Source organism: Rhipicephalus microplus, chromosome 3 (genome assembly GCF_043290135.1).
Source record: "Rhipicephalus microplus isolate Deutch F79 chromosome 3, USDA_Rmic, whole genome shotgun sequence".
Taxonomy (NCBI): Eukaryota; Metazoa; Arthropoda; class Arachnida; order Ixodida; family Ixodidae; genus Rhipicephalus; species Rhipicephalus microplus.
The window spans coordinates 270,000,658-270,025,216 of record NC_134702.1 but is presented as its reverse complement, the minus strand read 5'-3'; the positions used below and the strand labels follow the sequence as shown (position 1 = coordinate 270,025,216).

General features: G+C 43.7%; 1 protein-coding gene across 1 annotated transcript in view; it reads right to left on the bottom strand.

Moving 5' to 3' along the window:
- The window catches only part of LOC119168060 (TWiK family of potassium channels protein 7), a 136,713-nt gene that overhangs the window by 6,783 nt on the left and 105,371 nt on the right, over nt 1-24,559 (bottom strand). Inside the window, exon 2 of the mRNA XM_037419498.2 lies at nt 10,135-10,439. Within this exon, the coding sequence (XP_037275395.1) occupies nt 10,135-10,439 (305 nt within the window). The remainder of the gene's footprint in view (nt 1-10,134; nt 10,440-24,559) is intronic.

Sequence of the window (24,559 nt, the reverse complement as noted above, 5' to 3'; positions counted from 1 at the left end):
GCATGACTGGGCGAAAGCTGCCGCTGAAGACCTGCAACCATTTTGGGTGCGACGTTTTGAACTCTGTCGATGCTGGTTGCGTCGCTTGAAGGAATAGGACAGTTATTATGAATTATTTACAAAGAGTTGTCATGAAACTGTAGCACGAACAACGCACTGGAATCACAAATATAAAAATGGTTGCAAGGTCAATGGTTTCGTGGCCCGAAATCGGTGATGCAGTGGAAAAAACCGTGAAAAAATGCAGCGTTTGTCAAAGCCTATAGACCGCAACACAGCTAGCACCTTTGAGCCCGGGAAAATTGGGTGAACACCCATGAGAAAGAGTGCATCTTGACTTCGCTGAGAAGAAAGGTAAAATGTTTCTATTAGCAGTTGATGCGCACAGTAGGTGACAAGAAGTGAAAGTATGCAGCACGATGACGGCTACTATAGCAGCGGGAGTTCGGTCTTTGGTTGCCGCACAAGGACTTTCTTTAAATATAGTAACAAATAACGGGCTGCGATTCCATGCTCATGAATTCAAAAGCTTTCTAAAAGCGCAAAACACACGTTCACACCCCCGTACCACCCGCAGTCCGACGGGGCAGTGGAGCGGGTGGTACAAACTACTGAGACATCCCTATTTTGTTGGAGGACAAATAAAAAGCCAGTGCAAGAACATTTCAGCACAAAATATATAATTTTCTGTTGCGTTATCGCGCAATGCCGCATATATTCAATAGAAAGACACCGGCTGAACTGTATTTGAAAAGACTGTTCCGGACCAGGTTGTCTTCGGTGCAGCCATCTCTGACATGGCCACGAGCAAGAAAGTAGAAAGGGTGAAACAGTCATCTCGACGCATATAGTTGGGCATTTGGGCACTTGTCATCCGATAAGCGCACAGCAAACACGCGACATTTCGAGGTTGCTGACTATGTGCTGCTTTGCCGCGTGCGAGAGAAATTGGTAAAACGGTGCCGGCAAAAGTTATGTGAGTTAAGCAAAGAGTAACATATAAAGTTAAGACAGGGCACTCCCATAGGCCCCTGCGGTCGATTTGGGTTTTAGGGAGCCTTCGCAGCCTCAGAGATGGGATACCGCAGGAAAATGATGTCTGCAAGGCCATTTTGTGGTGACTAGAAATAATATACAGCCTCTGAGACCACTTCTACGTGCGTGCTCGTCTCTGAGGCAATACTTTAACTTTTTTTCAGGCGTCGTTTGCATGCGTTCATGAGCTTTGCGTAAGCTGCACCGCTAGAGCAGCAAGTACGCGATTCCTATATGTGTCTATGCAAACATTTTATTTAGAACATTAGAATATTCGGAAGAGTGAAAACATTTAATGCCAAGTGATATTCATGGTAAGCACATGCCCACCTAGATAATGTTCGATAAACGCAGGCGCAAAGAGACGTTCATTACACTGCGAGTCACGAAAATACAGCTGGCATATCAAAATTATAAATTACGCACAAGAAATAAAAATATAGGTAACAGTATAACAAGAACCACAGCAGAATAAAACTGCGATAAACTCACACAACTCTATATTGTTACGCGCAAAGAGGACCACGACCTACACGGCTGAAGGAGCCATTTATTTAGTCGCGAAGAGAAGCGTCGGAGCGGCAACAGGTTGATGATCGCAGCGTCGTCCTTTTCCCTTTTCCTCCAGCTTGGGGCAGCCAACACGTTCACCCAAGTTCGTTTTCTTTCCAAGCATGCGCAACATTCCTCCCCTCACAGACCAAGCCCGCCGGGCGAGGTAATTAATTCACCTTGGTGTGTACAACTTTAGTCAAGTGACATGAACTGCCAGGGTTTTAGCGGCTCCTCTACCATTTCTCGTGAGGCGAGCTATTGTGTACGTGACTTCCATGATTTTGTTGAGAACAACAAACAGTCCGTCATATGTGACCAAGAACTTTTGGCATAACCCGCGTCTTCGTACCAGAGTCCAGAGCCACACTAAGTCCTCTGGATGGCAAGTTACGGGCCGGTGGTGGACGTCGTAGCGTATCTTCGGTTTGTCCCGTGATGCCAAAGTGCGTAATTGAGCAATACGACGTGCCTCTTCTGCAAGGCAGAGGATTTCAGCGACAGAAAGGTTCTCATGCGTCGAGAATGGCAAAACTGGGTCGAGTGTGTGCTGCGGTGGTCGTGCGTACATCAAAAATAAGAGGCTATAGCCTGTTGTCTCGTGCTTAGCGGTGTTCAAGGCGTACGTAATAAATGGTAGCACGTCACCCTAGTTCTTGTGGTCGGAGGCCACATACATGGAGAGCATGTTTAATATTGTTCGGTTGGTGCACTCCGTGAGCCCATTTCTTTGCGGATGGTATTACGACGAGTTACGGAGGTGGGACTCACTCAATCGAAGCAGCTCTTGTATACTAAATCTGCATGCCGTGATTTGTCGTCCATGATCACCGATGATCACTTTAGGTGAGCCATGTCGGAAGATAACGTGCTGCAGCAAAAACACAGAGATGTCGCTGGCAGTCGCGGTTGATATGGCCGCCATCTCGCAGTAGTGCATTAGATAATCAACGCATACAATTATCCAGCAATCGGCCTAAGCCGACATTGAAAAAGAGACCACGAGGTCATAGCCCACTAGTTGGAAAGGTGTGCTTGGAGGTGGTAGGGGCTGTAGAAGACCAGCAGAAGCAGTAGATTAGCGTTTGTGACGTTGACACTGCGTGCAGCTGGCCACATACACCTCGACGGACTGTCGCATTCCCGGCCAATAAAAGCGCTCCTTAGCACGGTAGAGCATCCGCGCAGAGCCTAAATGCTGGGACGTAGGATTGTCGTGCATAGCACTTAAAATCGATGGCCGAAGGCTTTCCAGCACCGCAAAGAGTAAACGTGCGCCAGTGCTGAAAAAGTTCTTCCTATACGGGAGTCCGTTGCGTACACAGAAATGGCATGCTGTAGAAGATGTACAGAGCGATGATAGTCTTGTGTCCTTTCGCTGTTCGTCTTTGAAAATACTGAGGTTGGGAAGCTTTGGTGACCCAGAGGCTATGAGGTGGTCGAGGTAATTGGTGTCACATTCTATAGTGCACAGTGGCACGCGCGAAAGGCGATCTGCGTCGGTGTGTCATCGACTGCTTTTATACGAGACTGTGCAGCTATACTCTTGGAGTGGGCGTGCCCAGCGCGCTAGACGGCCGCAAGGGTCCCGATGGTTGACGAGCCAACATAATGAGTGGTGGTCGGTGACGACTGTAAATGGGCGTCCATATAGGTCAGACTGAAACCGCTGAATCGCAATTATTACCGTGAAGCATTCATTCTTGTTCCGTGATAGTGTATTTCTGCTCGGGCCAACTGAAGGAGTGACTTGCGCATGCGATCACGTGCTCGTGGTTACCGTACACTCTAAAACCTGGGGAGGTAACCGTACACTCTAAAACCTGCAGGAGTAAAAAGGCCAAGTTACTTTTCAGAGTGTTCTTCTACTCTCCCAAAACATCAGCCAGAGTGTAATTCATTTTCACTCTGTATGAAACGAGAGAGGGAAAGAGCTTTCTACTCTTCCTCTTTTCTCTCTCATGCCCATATATTCATCACGCATGAGAGAGTAAAACGCAGTTATATTTTTGCTCTTGATTACTTTCAGATGCGTAGGCACAACCTCGAGTGATTATCACTACCTAAAAACCACACATATATGCAGTAAAACGTACTGTATTTATTTGTTGAGACGATAGAAATGAATAACAAAAAAAAACAGCGTTTCCAGCGCGCGCCAGTGAATTTAAGCGCACTGCGAGGCACTTAGAACTCTCAGTATCCAAGTTTTTAGTCTTGGATCTGTGTAGTGAAATAAGCGAATACTATTTCATTCAGTCACGATAGAAACTTAATGCAAACGACTATAACGATCTCCTTATAATAATATTCATGTTTTTCGCTACGACCGTCGCACACGAGCGATGGTGCCGTATGTCTAACGTACGGTACGGCTACAGTGAAGGATGGTGGCTATAACGTGAACAAGAATGACCGGAAATATGTACAGGGGGTAAAATAAAAACAAAATTGTTTAATGAACATTTAAGATGCGCGATGTTACGTAGGCAGAAATGACTAATCACTTAGCGAGTCAGTGTAAATGACGTTCATACAATAGATTGGGCTAATCTTTCTTTTTCTACTGTAAAAAAAACATGTCGGATATAGGGTTTTTTTACCTTGCGAAGAACAAAACAAACACATTAAAGACGTTAGCTACAGTCCGGCTGGTTTTCAGAAGCGCGGAGACACTCAAATCTACGCGTCTAACAAAAAAAAAGGATATAGTTTCAACAGTATACTAATGACATAAAATAATAAACGCCCTTACTCGCGTCTATCAGTGTGCTGTAGCGGTTAGCGTGGCAGAATCCAAATCGGCAGTGTGTCTAGAGGTCAAACATTTCAGTGCCACTGAAAAATGTTTTTTTTTCACACTTAAGTGTCTTTTTTTGTGTGTGAAAGTGCTTGTACTTCGCCATCCTTACGATCTGCGCAGGGAAAAATTCGTCAAAAATAATTGAAAATCTCCATTTCGGCCCAAGTACTGCTAATTTTTTTTTCGTGAGATGTACTGTTACTTTCCGCGGTGGGGTCATGCTACTCTGCTTCGGGCAGCGTTATGCTACTCTGTTGAGGGGGAGTGCTTTGGACTGTTATAGAGGAATTCCTTAATCGTGCCTCAACAAGAGGTGATTTACTATAGAAAAAAGAGTGAAATATGAGACAAGAAAGTGCTCTCCCAAAGGGAGAGCCCAGTATTTTCTTAGTTTTTAGAGTGTAGCGTTCAACTTGCGTTGATACTTGCGATGGAACCAAGGTGACTAACACAGAAATCAAAGCTTTGAGGCGGGAACTTAGCGTCGGACTACAAAATAATGAAGCTCCCAAGAAAGAAAATAAGCAGCTTTCGCAACGAGTTGATGAGTTTGAACAGTACAGCTGTTTGAATAATATCGAGCTTAGAGCTTAAGGGGGTCAAGTCAGTCGACAGAAAGAAAATAAGCAGCTTTCGCAACGAGTTGATGAGTTTGAACAGTACAGCTGTTTGAATAATATCGAGCTTAGAGCTTAAGGGGGTCAAGTCAGTCGACAATGCTGTTGACGTCATAAGAAAACGTGGTGAAGTCATTACCAACCACTATGTGCTGTTGATATTAACATATGTCACAACATACCAACACGAGTGACTGGCGAGAGCAACGTTATCGTTCGTTTTGTGTGACGCGATAAGCGACAGGCGGTTCTTGCGAAAGCTAGGAAACATTGTATCACAAATGAGATGCTGGGACTTCCTCGATCTGATCGAGCCTACATTAACGAGCATTTAACTCGTGCTAATAAGCAACTACTGGAAGCCACAATTGCCAGCAAAAAAGAAATGCCTTGGAAATTCGTATGGACGACTGGAGCCAATATTTTCGCCAGAAGGAATGAATCATCGAATGCCATCAGAATTGCCATTAAGGGTGATCTGTGCAAAATATCACAACACCTGCATCATTTTTCGCTCAAACAATCATGGTGATGCTCGAACTACCGACCTGTTCTCTGTACAACCCTGCATCATTCAATCCTAAATTTCAAAACCGACACCAGGAACTATCTATTACCCACTTTATTGCAAGAAGCATGGAAAACAAAGGCGATAATCTCGATCATTTTTGTTACGTCATTAACAACAGAATTTGATATAATGGTGTTTTCTGAGACTTGGCTGCTCACAAATAACGACCGCCTTCATTTCAATAACTACGCATATAAAGGCCTCTTACGTCCTAGCGGAAAAGGCGGAGGCCTTGCTTTTTATGTTAAATGCCCTTACGCGCACTCTGTACTTGAGAACTGCTCAATTATGACTCCCAGTGTTGAATGTATGACTGTATCACTGTCTAATGTAATTGTAGCGGCAATTTATAGGCCACCGAATGGAAATAAGAGACAGTTTCTGATTTTCTTAAGACATTGCTTGAAGAATTAAATTCTACCACTGTTTCAATTGAGCTCTGGGGTGACGTTAACATAAATTTATTGCATGACGATCTGAGCACTGACGATTTCAACAGTTTTATATCATCTTTAGCATGTTACAATCACATTACTTTACCATCTAAAATTACTATTCACACCACCACTCTTTTAGATGTCTATGTTACAAGCATTCAACCAAGTAGTATTGAATGTGGATTATTGAGTTCGGACATTAGTGATCATATTCCAATTTTTTGCCTTATCAAAAAAGTGCTAAAACGTAAATTTACAGTTGATAGTTACATAACGCGAGAAATAAATGAAGATAATTTGAACAAATTTCATTTCCTCGCTCAGAATATAATTTGAAGTAGCATATGCAGTATTGGTGACGTAAATTCGGCGTACTCAAAATCTATTTCTAAGTTCTCAGAGGCCTACAACAACGCTTTCCCGCTTATTGAAAGAAGAATGAACAGCAAAATAATTAGAAAGACTTGGATAAGTATAGACTTACTGAAAAAATGGCACTAAAACAAGATGCACCATTCTTTCATTTGGAGCCGGGAAACCAGTCTTTTGAAAGAGTATAAAAAAGTACCGAAATCTTCTGAATAAAACTTAAAGACAGCAAGAACAAAGTATTTTATTGAGCAATTCACGAGAAATCAAAACAACAGTAAGAAAGTATTGAGAGAAGTAACTAATCTAACAAAAGTTAAAGATAATAACGTGCTGAACAAGATTAGCACGCTGATTGGAATCTTGTCCACTTTTGATTTAGCCTGTGCTTTCAATTAGTACTTTGTCAATGTTCGTAAACCACTCGGTGATGCGCCTAAACTTGACAATGAATTCAACAACGCTACTATTTCTTCATCAGTCTTTGTTTTCTCTCCCACATCCCCTCAGGAATTAGTAGTTTTCATCAACAAGTTAAAAAATGATGTTTCTCCAGGTCACGATGATTTAAGATCAGTTCTCATTAAATACTTTGCGCCTTTCATGTCGGACGTATAGGCTTATCTTGCTAACCTAGTGTTTACTACAGGTGTGTTTCCTAATGACCTAAAAATCACCAATGTCTGTCCATGATACAAAGGTGGTAACAGAATGGACATGTCAAACTACCAACCAATTTCTGTGTTGCCAGTATTGTCGGAATATATGAAGGAGTCATAAATTTCAGGCTTGAATAATGTGTTTTTTAATTAAGCAAAACATAATATCTGTTCTCCAGTACGGTTTTCTGAAAAAAAAAGTTTACAGAAAAAGCGCTGCTTGTTATTAGAGGTAAAATAATTGAAAACATAGAACACAAGCTTTACACTTTTGGTCAGTTCTTAAATTTTCGAGAGGCATTAGACTGCGTAGAACACAAAATCCTCTTACAAAAGTTTAACTACTGCGCTGTCGGTTGTATATCATTCAGCTTAGTGCAAGATTACTTGTGTCGTAAAATACAGTACGTACGAGTGAGCGGCATTCGATCTAACAAAGTAACTCTCGCTTGTGAAGTTCCTCATGGCTCTATACTAGGATCACTATTGTTTTTAGTATATAACAATGATATAACCAAACTACCAGGTTCTCTTGACATGATCATGTATGCTGATAAAGCAAATATATTTTTTACAGCGAAATCTTTTGTACAAGCAGAGGCTATGGTAAACGGGCACTTGGGTAACCTGCAATCATGGCTAAAATCAAACATGTTTTCTTTTAAATTTATCGAAAACCAGCTACAATATTTTTAGACTGATCAATACAGCAGATTTCTTTAAGGTCAACATCCACTTTGGACGCGTAAAAATACATGAGGTTTTTTCTATAAAATTTCTCGATGTCTAGTTCCACCAGAACGTTTCCTGGAACACAGTTGTCTCAAAATCAGCGTCTGAAATAAGCAAAAGTGTTGGCTGTCTCTACAAGGTGACAAGTCTTGTACCCGTATGGTTGAGACTACAGATGTATTCTGCGCTTGTATACTCTAAACTAACCTATTGTATTCTGGTCTGGGGAGCAACTACAACTACTTACTATCAGAAACTACAAGTACTTCAAAAGAGAGCTTTGCGGAGCATTCATAGTTACTACGGCAGTCGCCAGGATCTTCCCACTTCACCATTGTTTCGCCCCTATGCTTTTCTTAACGTGAATCAAGTCTATTTTTTTTGTCCGTTGCAGCACAATAAAGTCAATCATTTACATACTCGCAGCAATACATTGACTAATGAAACATACCATTTTGGAAAACAAAGCCTGCGGGTCCCTAAGACGCGTACTATGGCAAACAAAAATAATTTATCAGGTGACTGGCTATGAATAAAAAGTCTACAATTGTTAACTTTGCTGTTTCAATGAAAGTATTTAAAAAGAAAACAAAGAAATATTTACTCAACTCTGGTCTCTGTTAGGTATAACATATACATTGCTATATGTTTGAGAACAGTTTATTTTGTTGTACTTGCAAGTGTAGCTATTTATCTATTTATTATGTCATGTATGTTGTTATATTGTTTTGTTAACTGTCGCCAGACCGTACAATGGAGCGGAGCCGAGGCCTTTGCCAGGCACTCCATCCTTTAGCCCCGGCTTCCTCCTTATTATGAAAGGAAAAAAAACTTCACTTCACTAACTAGGACGTCACCAATTCCTATGCCGCTGGCATCCGTGTGCAGTTCTGTTGCAACTGATCGGTTGAAGTGTTGAAGAACAGGCCGCGTCGTCAGGAGGAACTTCAGTTGACGAAAAGTGGAGTCGCACCCCGAAGTCCACTCGAAGGAAATATTCTTCCGTAGCAAACATGTCAGCGGATACGAGACGTCGGCAAAGTTAGGTATAAAGCGGCGAAATTGGAAGCAAAGCCCAAGAAAACTGCGGAGCTCCTTACCAGAGCATGACGCGCTGAACGTCTCAACAGCTGCTGTCTTCTGGGGATCTGGACCGATGCCATCCTGATCGACTAGGTGTCCGAGAAGAAGGGTTTGTCGGTCTCTGAAGTGGTATTTATTTGAGTTAAGAACAAGGCCAGCGTTTCTTATGCAAGTCAGTACAGTATCCAGACGTGAATTGTGTTCGTTGAAGGTGCTGCCAAAGATGACGACGTCGTCGAGATTTCACATGTAAATGCTCCACTTCAAGCCACAAAGAACAGTGTCCATAAATCGCTCGAACGTCGCAGGCGTGTTGCACAGTCCAAATGGCATCATGTTTAAATCGAAAAGGCTGTCAGTGGTTACAAAGGCTGTCTTTTCTTTATCTTCTGAATTCAAGGCAATTTGCCAGTAGCCCAATCTTAAGGGTACCGAGGAAAAGAAAAAGGCCGTATGTAGACAGTCGATGGCATCATGAATACGTGGAAGTGGGTACACGTATTTTTTTGTTACAGCATTCAATCGGTGATAATCAACGCAAAATTTCCAGGGTCCGTCTTTCTTTTTAACGAGAATTACTGGAGCTGCCCATGGACTCGCCGACTTTTGAATGACTTTGTTTCGAATCATTTCGTTCACTTGCTCGTTAATAATCCACTGCTCGGATGGTGAAACGCGGTATGGGCATTCCGTTCTCAGGCATCACCTTAGAACGGAGTGCCAGTGACTTCACTATGTTACGACACGTGCGCGAGTGGCCTGTGGGCGTATATATTTGGGCTCTTGTTTTGTTGTATGTGAATTGTTGTTTTATGCTGCAAGCATGCAGTGCCGTTAATAAAGGTGTTCCGTGAAGCCTTGATCTCTCTCCCTGCGGATACAACTTGCAGCATAATAAGATAGACGCGTTACTACACATACAATTGTGAAAAGCTGGGTAATTTTTAATTCATAAAAATTCAAAACGAAATTAAAGACGGGCTTATAAAGCACCGTAAGACACGTAGTGAAGGTATTCAGGCCTGAAAATCGAAGAAGGCATCAACCCTTTTTTTTCTTTATTTCAAGTGTTCATTTGTTTTTCTGTTCATCCTTGATTAGTTTTTACAAATATGTAAAGCAGGTGCTCCACCTCTACTAGCACAAACTGAGAAAAAGTGTTCTCTTCGGCAGACAATTGACCAAAAACGTACAACACAAAAACCATCTGGTCTGTATTCATTTCTAACTCGAGGCTTATAGAAGCCAAACGCCAAGCTACCCAAAAGGCATATACCTGGTCATCACAGGCACGAAGCTTCTCCTGTCCGTCGAGTGCGTTGTGCGAGACGATGTGGTGGACGCGGTAGTTCTCGGCCACCGAGTTGCGTTGCAAGTGGTTGGCCTGCAGGGGCACACGGCGCCTGCGCTGCGCGCCGCTCGGCCTGCACGTGCACAGCTTGCCGTAGACATATCGAAACGCCTTGGCCAAAATGTCGCCGATGTTCGTCAAGTAGAGCAGCATCAGAGGGATGCCCACGATGGCGTACAAGATGGTCACGATCTTGCCCCAGTTGGTGCGAGGAGCTATGTTGCCGTACCCTGCGTAGACAACACAATGTGGTGACAAACGTGAAATCAAGAAAAGAGTATAGAAAATGTGCACAATGAGTTTTTGGTGATCTCTCAAGTTTACTTCGTATATGGCAAGAATGTGAAGCACATGCACTTTGTGCCTATACGCCCATTGACGGCGTGTAGACGAGGCTACGCAACCGAAATGTGCCGGAACCATGCACGTACGTGGGCTTCTAGATACAGTTGGGGGAGGACGGGACGTTTAAAAAGAGGGCCACAAGACATCGCACACGCACATTTTCGCTCCTGCACATTTCTTGGACTTATTCTTGTTTGCGCCTTTTGTACATGAAGCCTCAAGAAAACAGAGGAGTAACATTTTCGACTAATGAATTCCATAAAATTTAAACAAACAATCTTATTGTACGTTTCATTGCTGTGTGTGAAGTGTATTTTTTTAGTGGAAGCGAGTGCGAACGTGCGAATGTTTCTAGGCGTTCCTAAAATGCAGTAAATAACTTACAATACGTCTAAAGTCAAGTGGAAATTTAAGGGCTCGTTGTCTTTCTTAGGTACAATATTATTGAAAACTTACAGAGAATAATTGCAGGGAAACTACAGGGGACGCTGTAAGACTTATTTGCAATGTATACCTGAAGAAAAAAAGTGAACGAAAGGACAACTTTCTACCTGCAGGACAAGAGCCAGCGACCTTAGAATAAGGTGTCCCATGCTCCACCACTGAGCTACGGTGGCGGTCCACTTTCTTTTGTCCATGGTTTTTTCTTCAGATTTAGATTACAAGTACTTATAAGAATAAACCACATGCTTTTTTTCCTGCCATTATTGCGGTAGTTCGATAATTGTATGTCTAACAGGCGCAAACGAGCCCTTAAATTTACACTTCCCTTTATTCATAGCGCGTGTCTCATTCTGGCACACTTCATGTCTTGAGGTAGTATGCGAGGAATTATTTGTCAGCGGCCATCTCGTAATCAGATCACGTACCACGTGATGCCAAACAGGCATGAATGAGTGTTCTACACGTAACGTAATGAAAACAGGTGGTACTGACTGAGGCCCATCCCCCCTCTAAGATGCACATATGTCCCTATAGTGTGGACAGGGGGTCACCACCACCGTAGCTGAATGGTAGAGCATCAGACTCTTCAGTCGAAGGCTAAGATCCTGCCAGTGGCAAGTTATCCCTTGGTCTACTTTTCAATCCTGTCTGTTACTTCTCGATTGCGATATGACGACTTTCTAACCAGTCCCACAGCAGCAAGTTCATGAAGCACGACTCACTTTGAGACTGCGAGGAAATTTTAAACACAGGATTCTTCAAAGTGTGCCTAAAGGTAAGTGAGTATTCTTGTCTCTGTTTTATGTTATTAATGCAGCTTCGAAGGAATACCAGGAACAAACAGCACAGCATACTCTAATGATCTACTTTGCCATGAACCATTTCTCACATAGGATGCGTGGATACGCACATAAGTTAGAAATATTTGCAAGTAGGCATTACGCTTTGAACACCAATGAGACCAGAAAGTACCCGGATTCCTTCGTGTCGTCCGTGGAACGCAAGCTGGAGTGCTCTTCCGCATACGCACCACAACATTCAAAACGCTCCAGCGTAGCGTACGCGCCTGCTAGAGTGAGTGAGACTTCGGCCCGTGTACTGCACATTCACTACGACGTTCACGTGGGTCATGTAGCCACACGCAAACTGAGGCACACTCTAGTTGATGTAAAAGACCAATTACAAAAAGAGTGTTTCCTGACGTGGTGTACTATGTTCCTTGCTTGAACTGTGATTGTGTCGCCATCGGTAAATTCAGAAACATCGAGCGACGGCTGAAACAGCACTGTAATGATGTGACAATAAAAAAAAAGTCCTCTAACGCTCTTGCTAAACATGTGCAAGCCTCGACTCATGAATTGGACTAAGCCAGGGTACGTATCGTCGCTACCAAGAAGGCCCTGGCTTCGAGAATGTATCCCGAATGCTTAACAATACAATAAAAAAAAGCACAAAGACCCCCTTCCCTGCGCCTACGATAGGTGTTTGGGTATGCTTTGGGCTGTTTAGACTCATAGCTTTTTTTCTTCGCTTTTTTGTTGTGAACAAGGCTCGCATACTGGGTGCCGAAATACGCGTTTTCTCTTGTGGTCGGCGTGATCGTCCTTTCATTCAATAATTTTACCTGACCAGACAAAACACTCGTACGTGGAAGCATTGTCTCTGTAAAGCATGCGTTCACACTGTAGTGAATGTGACCAAAAGAATAAGCCGTACTGGATAAATTTAGCACGGAAATTCATTGCTTGGCACTACATGGTAGCCGGAGATGATTACATTTTTTGCAGAAACCACTGGTCGCTTTGCGTCTAAATCTAACAAGCTTCGCGAGTAATGGAGAATAAACAATGACCACGCATCGCGCATCACTGAAACGACAACTCACGCGCAAGCAGCCAGGACATTTTCGTCGAGAAGGAATGGCACAAAAGGATTAGCGTAACAATTTAAGAATACCATACTGAGATGAGGCGCAGGTATCGACAGAATCCTGGCCGAGTAAGGCTTCCGATGTCATTGATTAATGAGCGCGCACACGATTTATTTGGGGCCCGGTGACGTGTCAAGACTGTACCGACGAGGCCAGCTTCCTCTTCGCGTGCATGGCGGCGAGCAGTGCACGCCTCGGGCGCCCGAGAACACCACTCGGTGTTCCATCACCTTCGCCTCGCTGCATGCTTCTCCATCAGCCGCCACGCGTCGTCCATTTTTGGTCTGCCGTTTTCTTTCTGCATTGCTTCCGTTGCAGCTGGTGCCGCATACAGTCGGGAAGGGGAACCAAAGGGAAACAGCTACCCAATTTCGTATGCGCCGCAAGGAGGTTCGCGTATCGTACTCTCTTTATGCGGCCGCCTCGATTTTCCGCGCTGCGTCCGCCGCTGCTGCTTTTCTGCGGCGCGTCCTTCTGCCGCGTTCGCATACATTTGCCGGGGCCTTGCGAGAGCCCACCGCGCCCCGGGCGCTCCGGCACGCTTGTTCAAAGGGGCGCAAAGAAGCTCGCCATAAAAGACGAGCAGGGGCGTGCAGCACGCACGATGGTGGGCTCAGCAAACAAATACGAATAGCGAGGATTGGTTCCAGTAGAAACGACTGCAACGCGCACTCGCTTACCGCAGAAATTTCGGGAAGGAGGAAAAGCGCACGAATCACGACAAATGGTGTTGCTCATAATGCGCTTTTTGTCCTCGCAAATATCGCCTGCGACGAACCGCAGCGAGAGTATTACGAGTGTACAGAAATGAAATTTCACTCCGAGTTTCGCCGCCATTTTATATACGAGTATGCCACGCACTTTTTTCTCACCGATGCGGAGAAAAAGATTGCCCGGAACAGCGGCACTAACGTTTCAGTTTAACTTCCTAATTGACGCTGGCGAGATATTGCGGAAGCAACCGAATTCAGGAGGTGACTCAATAATTACGTTATCGACGTTGCAAGACACATTCAAAGAAGTTATACCGAAAATTATAGAGCAAGTTAAAACAAAGGTACATAGAAAGGTAGAGGTTCTGGACAATAACACCCATGCAAAACCAGTCCAATTCACAAAAGCCTTGTGAACTTACGCCACAGGCATCAACCCCAGAGAAAAAGCTGAGAAAATGTTCAGCAGGCCCGGATTTTCAGCCATAAACCGGGAGACGTACAATGGCTAAACTATGAGCGCAGCACTCAGAACAGTCCAAAATAATGCAGCGCAACTACCGTGGTTTCCAGCGTAAAAGAGTACAACTGTTGCAGCTGGTGGCGTCGCAACAAAGGCCCCCACGTGTCACAGCATTCCAGGAAGCCGGAACACGCCCAAAATTACGTGGCTACGAGACTTATAGTGCGGGGACGAATAATTGAAAATGGCAACATTTGTCGAAAAAGCGATTGCAGCAATATGTCATCAATCTTTAAAGGACAGACCTCTCATCAAAAAAATCACCTACAAAGCGAACCTTGAAATATCACCTTATCTACAGCCCCCGAAACGCAAGAGACCTGCGTTCCACAAGCTCTTGCAAGAGAGAGCAAAACTGGCAAAAGGGAACCCACAAGTAATTGTTAAGGACCGTAATGACAGACATGGAAGAAGGGGATATATGACACAAGACACCGAAAGCAAGAATCTCGCCGGCCAAACAAAGGCATTAAGAATGACACTGTTAACGGACCCTGCAAGCCCAGCGAGAACGGGGAACAGCATATCCTTGAAGAAAAGTACAGACTTCGTGGTAGTACAAAACAGTCAAAGCGGGGAGTGGTACAACACCAGTAAAATCCCGAGCAGCAATGATTACACATAGTTAGCACCACAATGCGCACCGTCTAAATACGGAAACACATTTACACAGCTGAAATTACAGGCTGGCATGCGTACAAAAACTCACTTGCACGCGACTGCCATGGACAACTCGTGCGAGTGGTACAAACTACTCTTAAATAAAAACCGAATGCACACCATAATCAAAACACTCGCTAGAACAAACGAAACCCCGGAAGGAGACGTCCACTTCTTTCACCTGTGTGAAGCAATAAAGGACCTGGAAAACTATGGAAAAGGCAAAAACAAAATCAGAAACTCAAAGCGAACACTAGAGAAACAATAAGAAAGCCGACGAGTATGCTGATTAACTCGCGTCAGCCGAACAATTCTGTGATTTGCTAAATAGAACCCTAAGAACAGCAAAGACAAGGCATATGCTCAGATGACTGGCCCAATGAAAACAAAACGCGAAGGACCAAAGTATTAAGAAATAGTATCGTACTCGTGTTCAGGCACACGAGACGACCTTCTTCAAGACATCAACATCAAGTGTCTCGGAGCATAAGCCGTCACAAACTGTTACCAGGCTTAATATACTGGGCTTCGAAACTCATAACAGGAGGCGCCTTTCACGCGTGCAAAGATCAGATTGGCAATTATCAGTATAAAACAGAACACAGCGCCTAGGGCGAACAATGTCACCATTCCCAATATGAATGACGAAGCACTTCAAACTTCACAAATAATGGCACAATACCTGAGCATTGAAAGCATGCTGCTATAGCCATGATACCAAAACCAGGAAGGAAATTGGCAATAGAAAACCTCAGACCGATCTGTCTTCACATGGTGTTTAGGCAATAGGTTTGAGAAATTAATAAACACCCAATTTGAACAGTATCTTGAAGAAAAGAACTTGGTGCGAAATGCGATATTTGTCTTCAGCTAAAATTACTCGACACGGAACATCTTTCTGCATTTATAGGAGGAAGTACCAACTAATATGACAAAAGCACGCGAAGACGTTGGAATCGTCATCCACATCAAAGGGACTTTTGACAACGTGAGTGATAAGAGCGCACTAGATGGGCCAGCAAAAACAATCTGTGGTCAATGGACAAACCAATATGGCGAAACCTCAGTAAATGAACTGGAGTCATCAAAGCAGGAGAAGATGAATCTAAAGTTTCCACCCACCAAGAAAACCACATCGAAAGGCGATTTGATTCCGCCTACACTTTTCAACATGATTGGGCCAGCCAAGAAACGTGGACATATTTGACATCTGACAATCCTTTTATGTGGATATCCCTATACACGAAACCAAAGGCAGGCTGGCAGAAAACAAAAGCAGCTTTAAATTGTTCATAAAATATTAGAAGAATGCAATACATAAAGGGGAGTTGAGGGCTCAGCAGACAAATCAGAAATCACTGAATTCTCCAAAAGTAAGAAACAAAAACAAAGCATTCGAGCCCCCAGGGATGTGGTTACGGTCGAATCAGCAATGACTCCACACATTAAACATGATCGTAAGAAGAGTTCAACAAATTGTTAGTTTGAGAGCCGAATAACAAAACATCGTGCTGCATTGAAAGAGCAAGACACACTTCAATCGGTGAAGAGCCCAGTCATCAGCCGAATAATACGCCCGCTACCCTACCACAACATAATTAGAGTAAAAGAAGAAAAGACGTACAAATAATAAGAATAGAGTATAAAGCACTTCCGCGGCTATCAAAAAGTACGTCAACTGAGAAGGTGACTCAAGTTCATAGAACCACTAGACCTGTGTGTGTGTGGGGGGGGGGGGGGGGGGAGGGGGAGTGTGAACAAGATTTAAGAGTTCGCAGGAATAGAACCTTGTCCCTTCAATTTAGAAAAAAAAAATGTTTCTGGAAAAAGACGAAGCAGGTAAAGTGACAGCAGCATGTCTTAAAAGTATTTATTTACAAATACTTAAGTTTCAGTTTTCGAGACATAGCAGGTATCAACACACACCCTCAGCACCTTGAAAAAATACAAATTAACAAAATACATGCTCACGCAATTATATTTTCCCACTGCTTAGAACCGAGTTACGGAGATATCCATGAAACTCATTCCAAAAATTCGCGTTCTCTAGAAAAGAAAACAACAAACAAAAACAATTCTCAATTTATCTAACATATTTAGAGGATCAAATCACCGGGTACGGTGTGCAGAAAATGCAACGAAGGACATGTGCAGAAGATGCAACGAAGGCTGCTAGAACACTCAAACCAGTGTGAACTATCTTATTTATGGAGGAGGGTGACACGATTGCAAGTGCGCCGATGTTCAAGAGGGGCTGCATTGATACATCATACTGCTTCGTCCAGCAAAAAACAGACAGTGCTTTTTTTTGCGGTTCAGGAGCAACGGACGGTAGGCATCGCACGCGGAGTGACATTGTCGCATGTGCCTCCGTGCGTTGGTTGACTGGTCGGTTCTTCCTCAGAGTTCTGGTGCAACCCGCCGCAGGGGATCGGCAATAAAACAGACGGTACCTCATCTTTGAGATGAAATTGTTTAACCAGACGGGATGTTTACATATGGATATTTTAACAAAGAATAGATTGGTGAAACATGGGTTAGAATTATAATAAAGGAAATAACTAAGAAAAGCGAACAACCTAATGTCGTTGGAAATAAAGTGTAGTTTGGCCAAAGCTTAACATTCTTGTCGTTTTGTTTCCTTTGTAAAATCGCACACGGCCTCGCAATTGTTCCTGTGGAGAAATCCCTATTAGTTGCTTCAAAATTAAGCCCCACCGGAACGGATGATTTAAAGCCAACTTACGGAGAGGTTGATCTAACATTCTCTTTCTTTGATTTGTAAATAACCTGCATGTTAAGATGAAACTATGCAGAGATTCACTGATGTTGCAGTGGAGGCGTAAGGGAGACTATGCCAGACCAGACATGTGTAGATAAAAATTCAGTGTGTGGACTCAGCATCGTAGTCTCGAACTCGATATTTCCGCCTTTCTAGAGAAGCACCATTTATTTTTCCAGAGGTACTGAAGATGAAACAACTCAGACGCTGCCAAGCGAGATTTTCAAAAGTTATCTGAAGCGACAAAATTTTAAAATCGTGCCACGACGATAAATGGTAGCGTCGGCAATATAAACATTATGGGACACTTATGTGAGGCTACAGCAAGTGCATCTGCATATTCATTGAGGGTTAAACCTTTATGCCCTGCTATATATATCAAGTGAATGAGTCCTAAATGTCTTGGGGCAAGGGCATAAAACACTCCTAAACCATTGGGCATGTTAGTTGCAGTAATGAAGTACATACAGACAGCCAGTCTGTAAGAATGATAGCATCTTTTAGACATAGAGGCTATTTCCATGTAGCTAAGAGAATAGCAAGTGATTCCGCTTGATGAGCAAGCGTAAAGTCAGGTAAATGAATAAAAAATACCAATCCAACAATCAAGATGGAATTGCTACTCCTGCCTTTTTTTCACAAACATAAGCATCAGTTGCTATTAAAGTCTTTATTTCTAATCTTGCCAGGTGGTCCTTCAAAATGGCATTTAGGCATAGCTACTCAGAATATCTTTGCAATTCTTAGAGAAATATGTTGTCAAATTTTATTTAAAGTGTTTGAATAGGTCTTGTTTGTACCAGTACTTCATGAAGGTTTACTTGTAATGTTTCCAGGAGCTTCTGTGAGACGATGGCTTGTGGGTACCTCAGTCTAGAGCACTGTTGGTTTAGAAAGGACGACGGCTCTATAATGAAAACATACTGTGACCCTCTCTGTGGAGATGCATATATATATATATATATATATATATATATATATATATATATATATATATATATATATATATATATATATATATATATATATCTATATATATATATATATATATATATACATATGCTAGTATTTAGAACCTTGAAGGAGAGAAAGCAGGCGCACTTCCTTGTTTAAAATAATAATTGTGACCAAATTAGAGAGTCTCAAACAGGATGGTAACGCTTCGCGTTATAGAAGTCACAGCGGTCGATATTTGCAGGCGGGTGCTCCAGAAGTAAAGACAGACCCAAACACGAATATCGGGGAATATATGCAATTATATCACGACGAGCACATTTTGACGTAAACCAGATCGTTTACTCGAGGGTCTACGAAGCACCGCAACCATCGTACTTCCTTCACTGCCATATTTTTAATATGCGAAGCAATTCTTAGTGAACAACGGCGACTTTCCTGGCCGTTTCGATAATGGTATCGATGCCAAAGTTGGTATGGCATAACATGACTGTATGAAGAACATATTTGACTAGTCATGACATGAAAATCATGACATGTATTTCATGATTTATATTTCATGGTTCTGCAGCTCTTGCGGTGGTTTCGTTTACATGACATGTTGCAAAAATGGTATAGTATGACATGATTGCATGGCGAACACAAGCGACTGACCCTAAATTGAAAGTTATGACATGCACATCATGTAACAACATCCCTACAGGCCACGCTCGTGTTGCGCTCGCGGCCGTTTCGCTAGCGTCACATATACCAAATTTGGTAATACGGTACGTGAATAGATGACGAAGGTATGATACTGGTGAAATAATTATAAGCATGAGATGCGTGTGATGTAACATCATGACTACATGCAACGCTCACGATGCGCTCGCGGCCGTTTCGCTAGCTTCACATGTCCAAACGGTATTACGTGACGCGAATGGATGACAAAGGTATGTGACTGGTGCAAACATGACATTCGTGAGATTCGTGTCATGTGAGAACATGACTGCATGCCGCAGTCAAGGTGTCAATACATTCCGACATGAGGCGGTGTGTGTGCTCGTCGGCGTTGATTTCGTCGCGTCACGTCGGCGTTGCGACGCCAGGCGCCGGTTTTGTCATATAGTTGCTGGCGTGGGCCACGCTGCATTGCTTTGACGCATGCGCCTTTCAGCACCTCCGGCGTCCCTCCGTCACGAGAAGAAGGAAACGCAATGTTGTCTTGATAAGGCATCGGCGCGAATTTCGCGCCGGTTGTCGTCGGGCCGCGCCGACGGACGCTGGTCACGCCGATCGCACCTGGTGTCAGATTGTAGGGTTCTCGCGTTTTAATAACGTAGCGTCGCTGTGCCCAGCGTGCGCGCCCATCAACGCTACGTTGCAGTATATAGAGCCCCTCATGATGCGCTCGCGGCCGTTTTGCTAGCTCCACATATACCCAATTCGCTGTTACCTAATTAACGTCCATGGATGACGAAATATATGACTAGTGTAAACATGATAATGCTGGAACGCGTGTCATGTAAAAACACGACAACATACTTCGCTAATAGGGTGTTCGCGGCCGTTTCGCTAGCTGCACATATACTGAATTCGGTATCCCGTGACGTGAATAGATGGCGAAGGTAAACGACACATCCAAATATGATAATGATCTATCTATCTATCTATCTATCTATCTATCTATCTATCTATCTATCTATCTATCCATCCATCCATCCATCCATCCATCTATCTATCTATCTGTCTGTCTATCTATCTATCTATCTATCTATCTATCTATCTATCTATCTATCTATCTATCTATCTATCTATCTATCTATCTATCTATCTATCTATCTATCTATCGTCGCTTTCTTTGTGGATCGTTTTATGTTTGCGCTGTAAAAGTATATTCTATGTGTTTGTCTAGCCGGGACACGCGGCAGACATCAGTCAGCTGAGCTTATCAGCACCACCCGCAATGGCCGCACACCCCGGGAGGATGCGCCCACACGCTGATGACAGCCAAAGAGGGAACAAACAGTTACAGGTATGCAATCGACTCGTCGAGCAAAGGGACTCAGCAGCCGGCCAGCCGATGAACTATAACCGTGGCAGCCAACCTATCTTCTTTTTCTGAGGCAGATAGAAACGCGCGAGGAAGGCCAAGTTTCGCAGATCTGTAGCTTGTTTCATCTATACTTCAGCAGTGTTCCACGCTAGCGCTCGCAAGATTTTATCTACGGGAACAGCATACAGCGTGTCTACAAAAGTTATTGATTCGGACTTTATACGGAACATGACAGGCACGATGAAAACCTGTAGAAAGTGTCCATTATGTTTTTCTCGCCATGAAATATGCACAAAAACTGTAGCATCGGGCTGGTTTTTTCTATGAAGAGCTACAAGCTGCAATCTTCGCTGTAAAGAATTCGCCCGTTGGGATATTTAACTATTTCGGAGCCTTTTCGTTTGGCTTTGTTCTCCGTTACGCTGCTCTACTCTCTCTTAACTACAAATCTTACAGGCTGCTCGACATCTTTGTCTTTGTAAAACACGTGTGCAATGTGTGCACGTGTGTAATTTATGTCTTCGTAAGCACGTGTGCAACCTATCAGTATTTCGAGCTTGAGGGCTGCACTGTTATTTCGACTTGCGCAACCAAAAACACAAAATGCAGCAAATCACAACAGTTCATCGCGCATGATAATCTTGCAAAACGTGCCGAAGAATGGTAGGGGGGTGGAAATGTTTGGCGAATCAGTGTAGAAAACAATTTACACCTGATATTTCTCGCATTTGGACCATTCTCAGATGGGTGCCCATATCATGCCATGGAAATCACCGTACTGAAGTTATGACCGGCGCCAAAAAAAAAAACAAGAAACGCCAAGAGAGAATTAGACGCTGGATTAATTTTATGCTGAGATTCCCTGCTCGGGTTAAACTAAGACGAACGGCGGCGCGCCACAGTTACTGCGCGGCGGCAGCGGCGTGGCCTCTTTCGGAATTTCGGGGGTGGCGAGAACGGCCACGGCCTGAGCGAAAGCAGGTAACGGCGTGGCGTGCCGATGCACAGCTCTATAGGCACCACCCATTTAACCATCTGCTCTAAACGTCACCCGGCAGAGAGCTTCTCCGGAGGATCAGCCTTGATGAACAAGTACAGGCACACGAAGAACCAAGGAATCGTCATGCTTACTCCGAGACTGATGAAAGACAGGCCCTTTCCGAAGAAGACGGATCTCATTCTACATGCTGAAGATACAAACATTAGCGGCCTAAGTAGATAAAAATAAAACATGTTTGAATGCGGCGATGTTTACAGACGCTGAACCACATCAGTCAAACGCAAAGAACATGGTGGCGGTGGTCACCAACCAAAAAAGAAACATTACAAGTGGTACCTTCATAGCCTAAGCTTCCGTTATAGAGCAGAGGAGATAGTGATGGCACTGGCGATCAAGGAGGACAGAGAGAGAAAACCCCACTAACACTTATCACGAATTAGAAGGCTGTATGTATAAGCTACCGAAGGGGTAGAATAGGTACGTAGGCACACCGAATTCTGACAAAAGTTCCAAAGGGCTTCCCGAATTGAATACATCCAAACTATGATCTAGGCGCTGGGGCACGAGGGTGTCACCGAGAACCTGTCAGTAAATGATGTGGTTGGATGCTTCACAAATCACTGAGCTTCCTTGCAGACTGCCATAGAGGATCCAACTTCCCCAGAACATACTTTTGTTACAATTCTTCAGTACTACCGGGGCAATAAAAACTATATTAGGCACCACATAACAACCTCCCACTAATGAAGTTTGTGGCGTTACGTGGACTACGAACGAACACAAACACCAATTTCCACAAGTATTCCACCCCACAGCACAAAGTCTGTGGTGTGGGACCACACCAACTCCGTTTCACATCACGTGGGAGTAAGCGCAACAAAATGAAGAACACTACATCATGCACAACAGAGGAACAACGGCAGGCACTGCTGTCCGACTCGGCTTTTGTGAAATCGTGGATCAGCATTGCTTGGTAAAAAATATGGGCAGCCATGATGGCAAGGGCACTATAAGCCAGGAAGCCAAGCATACTATTCTCGCCTAGAGACCCGAAAATAGGAGCCGTCAATTTGCAGACCCAGCGCTATGCCAAACTAAATTGCCTTCTGTCTATTTTTCTCTGCCAGACAACGCGTAAGGCCGGCACCAGGAATGTCCCATTACAGAAATATCACGATAATGAAACTCCACAGCCATGTTTCGTGGCTGCGCGTTGGTGCTTCGTAGGGCTTATGTACGCTGGAAAGAATACGACAGACGCCACGGTCATTCAGCCCGATGACGGCGCTTCGCAAGCCACTACTAACATTGCTTAGATGCAAAACGATGGTTATTCGGGAGACGAGATGTAAAGATGGCCAAAAATCAAAGGTTCCTTTAACAAAACAGTGTTGATCTAGATAAAGCCAAGAAAACTGCTGGAGAGGCAAGAAGACGGCGTCTCTCCACTTGCACAGTAGTCCCTCTTCTGCCTTCTTCCAGGATCCACACACAGTCCCACTCCCACGCTCCCCACAGAGAGTTACTTTCAGTTTCACTCTACAGATCCCGCCTCCTGCCGACTCGGCTCGCTAAGTTCATGGTCGTGACCCAGCGCCATCCTTTGCGTTTCGTTTCCCGCGAGAAGGGCTCTGCCATCCTGCAGTCCACTCATCCGGTCATCCTGCAACGTACGACAACAGAGGATGAACAGGCTCATGCCTTAAGGAGCTTTCCCCCAAAAAGAAATGTTTATGCAAGGGATCGAAAAATGCTTGATGGTCAGTGATAGATGCAATGTTATCGGGAAGATCATTCCATGGTTTATTGACTCGGGAAGTGCTGATCACTTGAAAGCGTTTGTTTGTCTACTCATGTGTTTTTTGCTATATTGATTATCTAACTAGCGTGATATGCGCGTGAACACCTACATTGGTAAACGTGATAGTCAGATGGTACAGCTATATTTATGGAACCATGATGAAAGAGCAACGCTACGACGCACATTTATGACTCAAGCTTTATGTATTTATTAAATGCGAAGCATTTTTTAGCGAACTTAAGGGACTTTAACTCTATCTATCTATCTATCTATCTATCTATCTATCTATCTATCTATCTATCTATCTATCTATCTATCTATCTATCTATCTATCTATCTAGCCCCCTACGACTTCCAGTTCTCCTGGTCATTTTGATAATTGTATTCATACGGAACTTGGTATGGCATTACAGGACAGTGTTAAAGACATATTTGACTAGTCATAACATGAAAATCATGACATGGATGTCATAATCTACATTTCATGGTCCTGCAGCTTTTGTGGTGGTTTCGTTAACATGGCATATCCCAAAACTGGTATGGCATGACATGAATGCATGGCGAACACAAGCGACAGACCCTAACATAAAAATCATGACATGCGTGTCATGTGACAACATGACTACATGCAAAGCTCACGATGCGCTCGTGGCTATTTCTCTAGCGTCACATATACCAAATTTGTTATCACGTTACATGAATGGATGACGAAGGTATGTGACTGGTGCAAACATGATAATCATGACATGCGTGTCATGTAAACAATATGACTACACGCCACGCTGATGCCCTGGCAGCTGTTTCGCTAGGTTCACTTATGCCAAATTTGTTATTATGGGACGTGAATGGATGACGAAGGTATGATACTGGTGCAAACATGATAAACGCGAGATGCGTGTCATGTAACAACACCACTACATATTACGCTCATGATGCGCTCGCGGCCGTGTCGCTAGCTTCACAAGTACTAATCTCGGTTACGCGACGTGAATGGACGACATAGTTAATTTACAAAGACAAACATGGTAATCCCGACATGCGTGTGGTGTAACAACATGATTACACGCCACATTCATGATGCGCTCACGGCCGTTTCGCTAGCTTCACACATGCCAAATTTGGTATTACGTGACGTCAATGGATGACGAAGGCATGCAACTGGT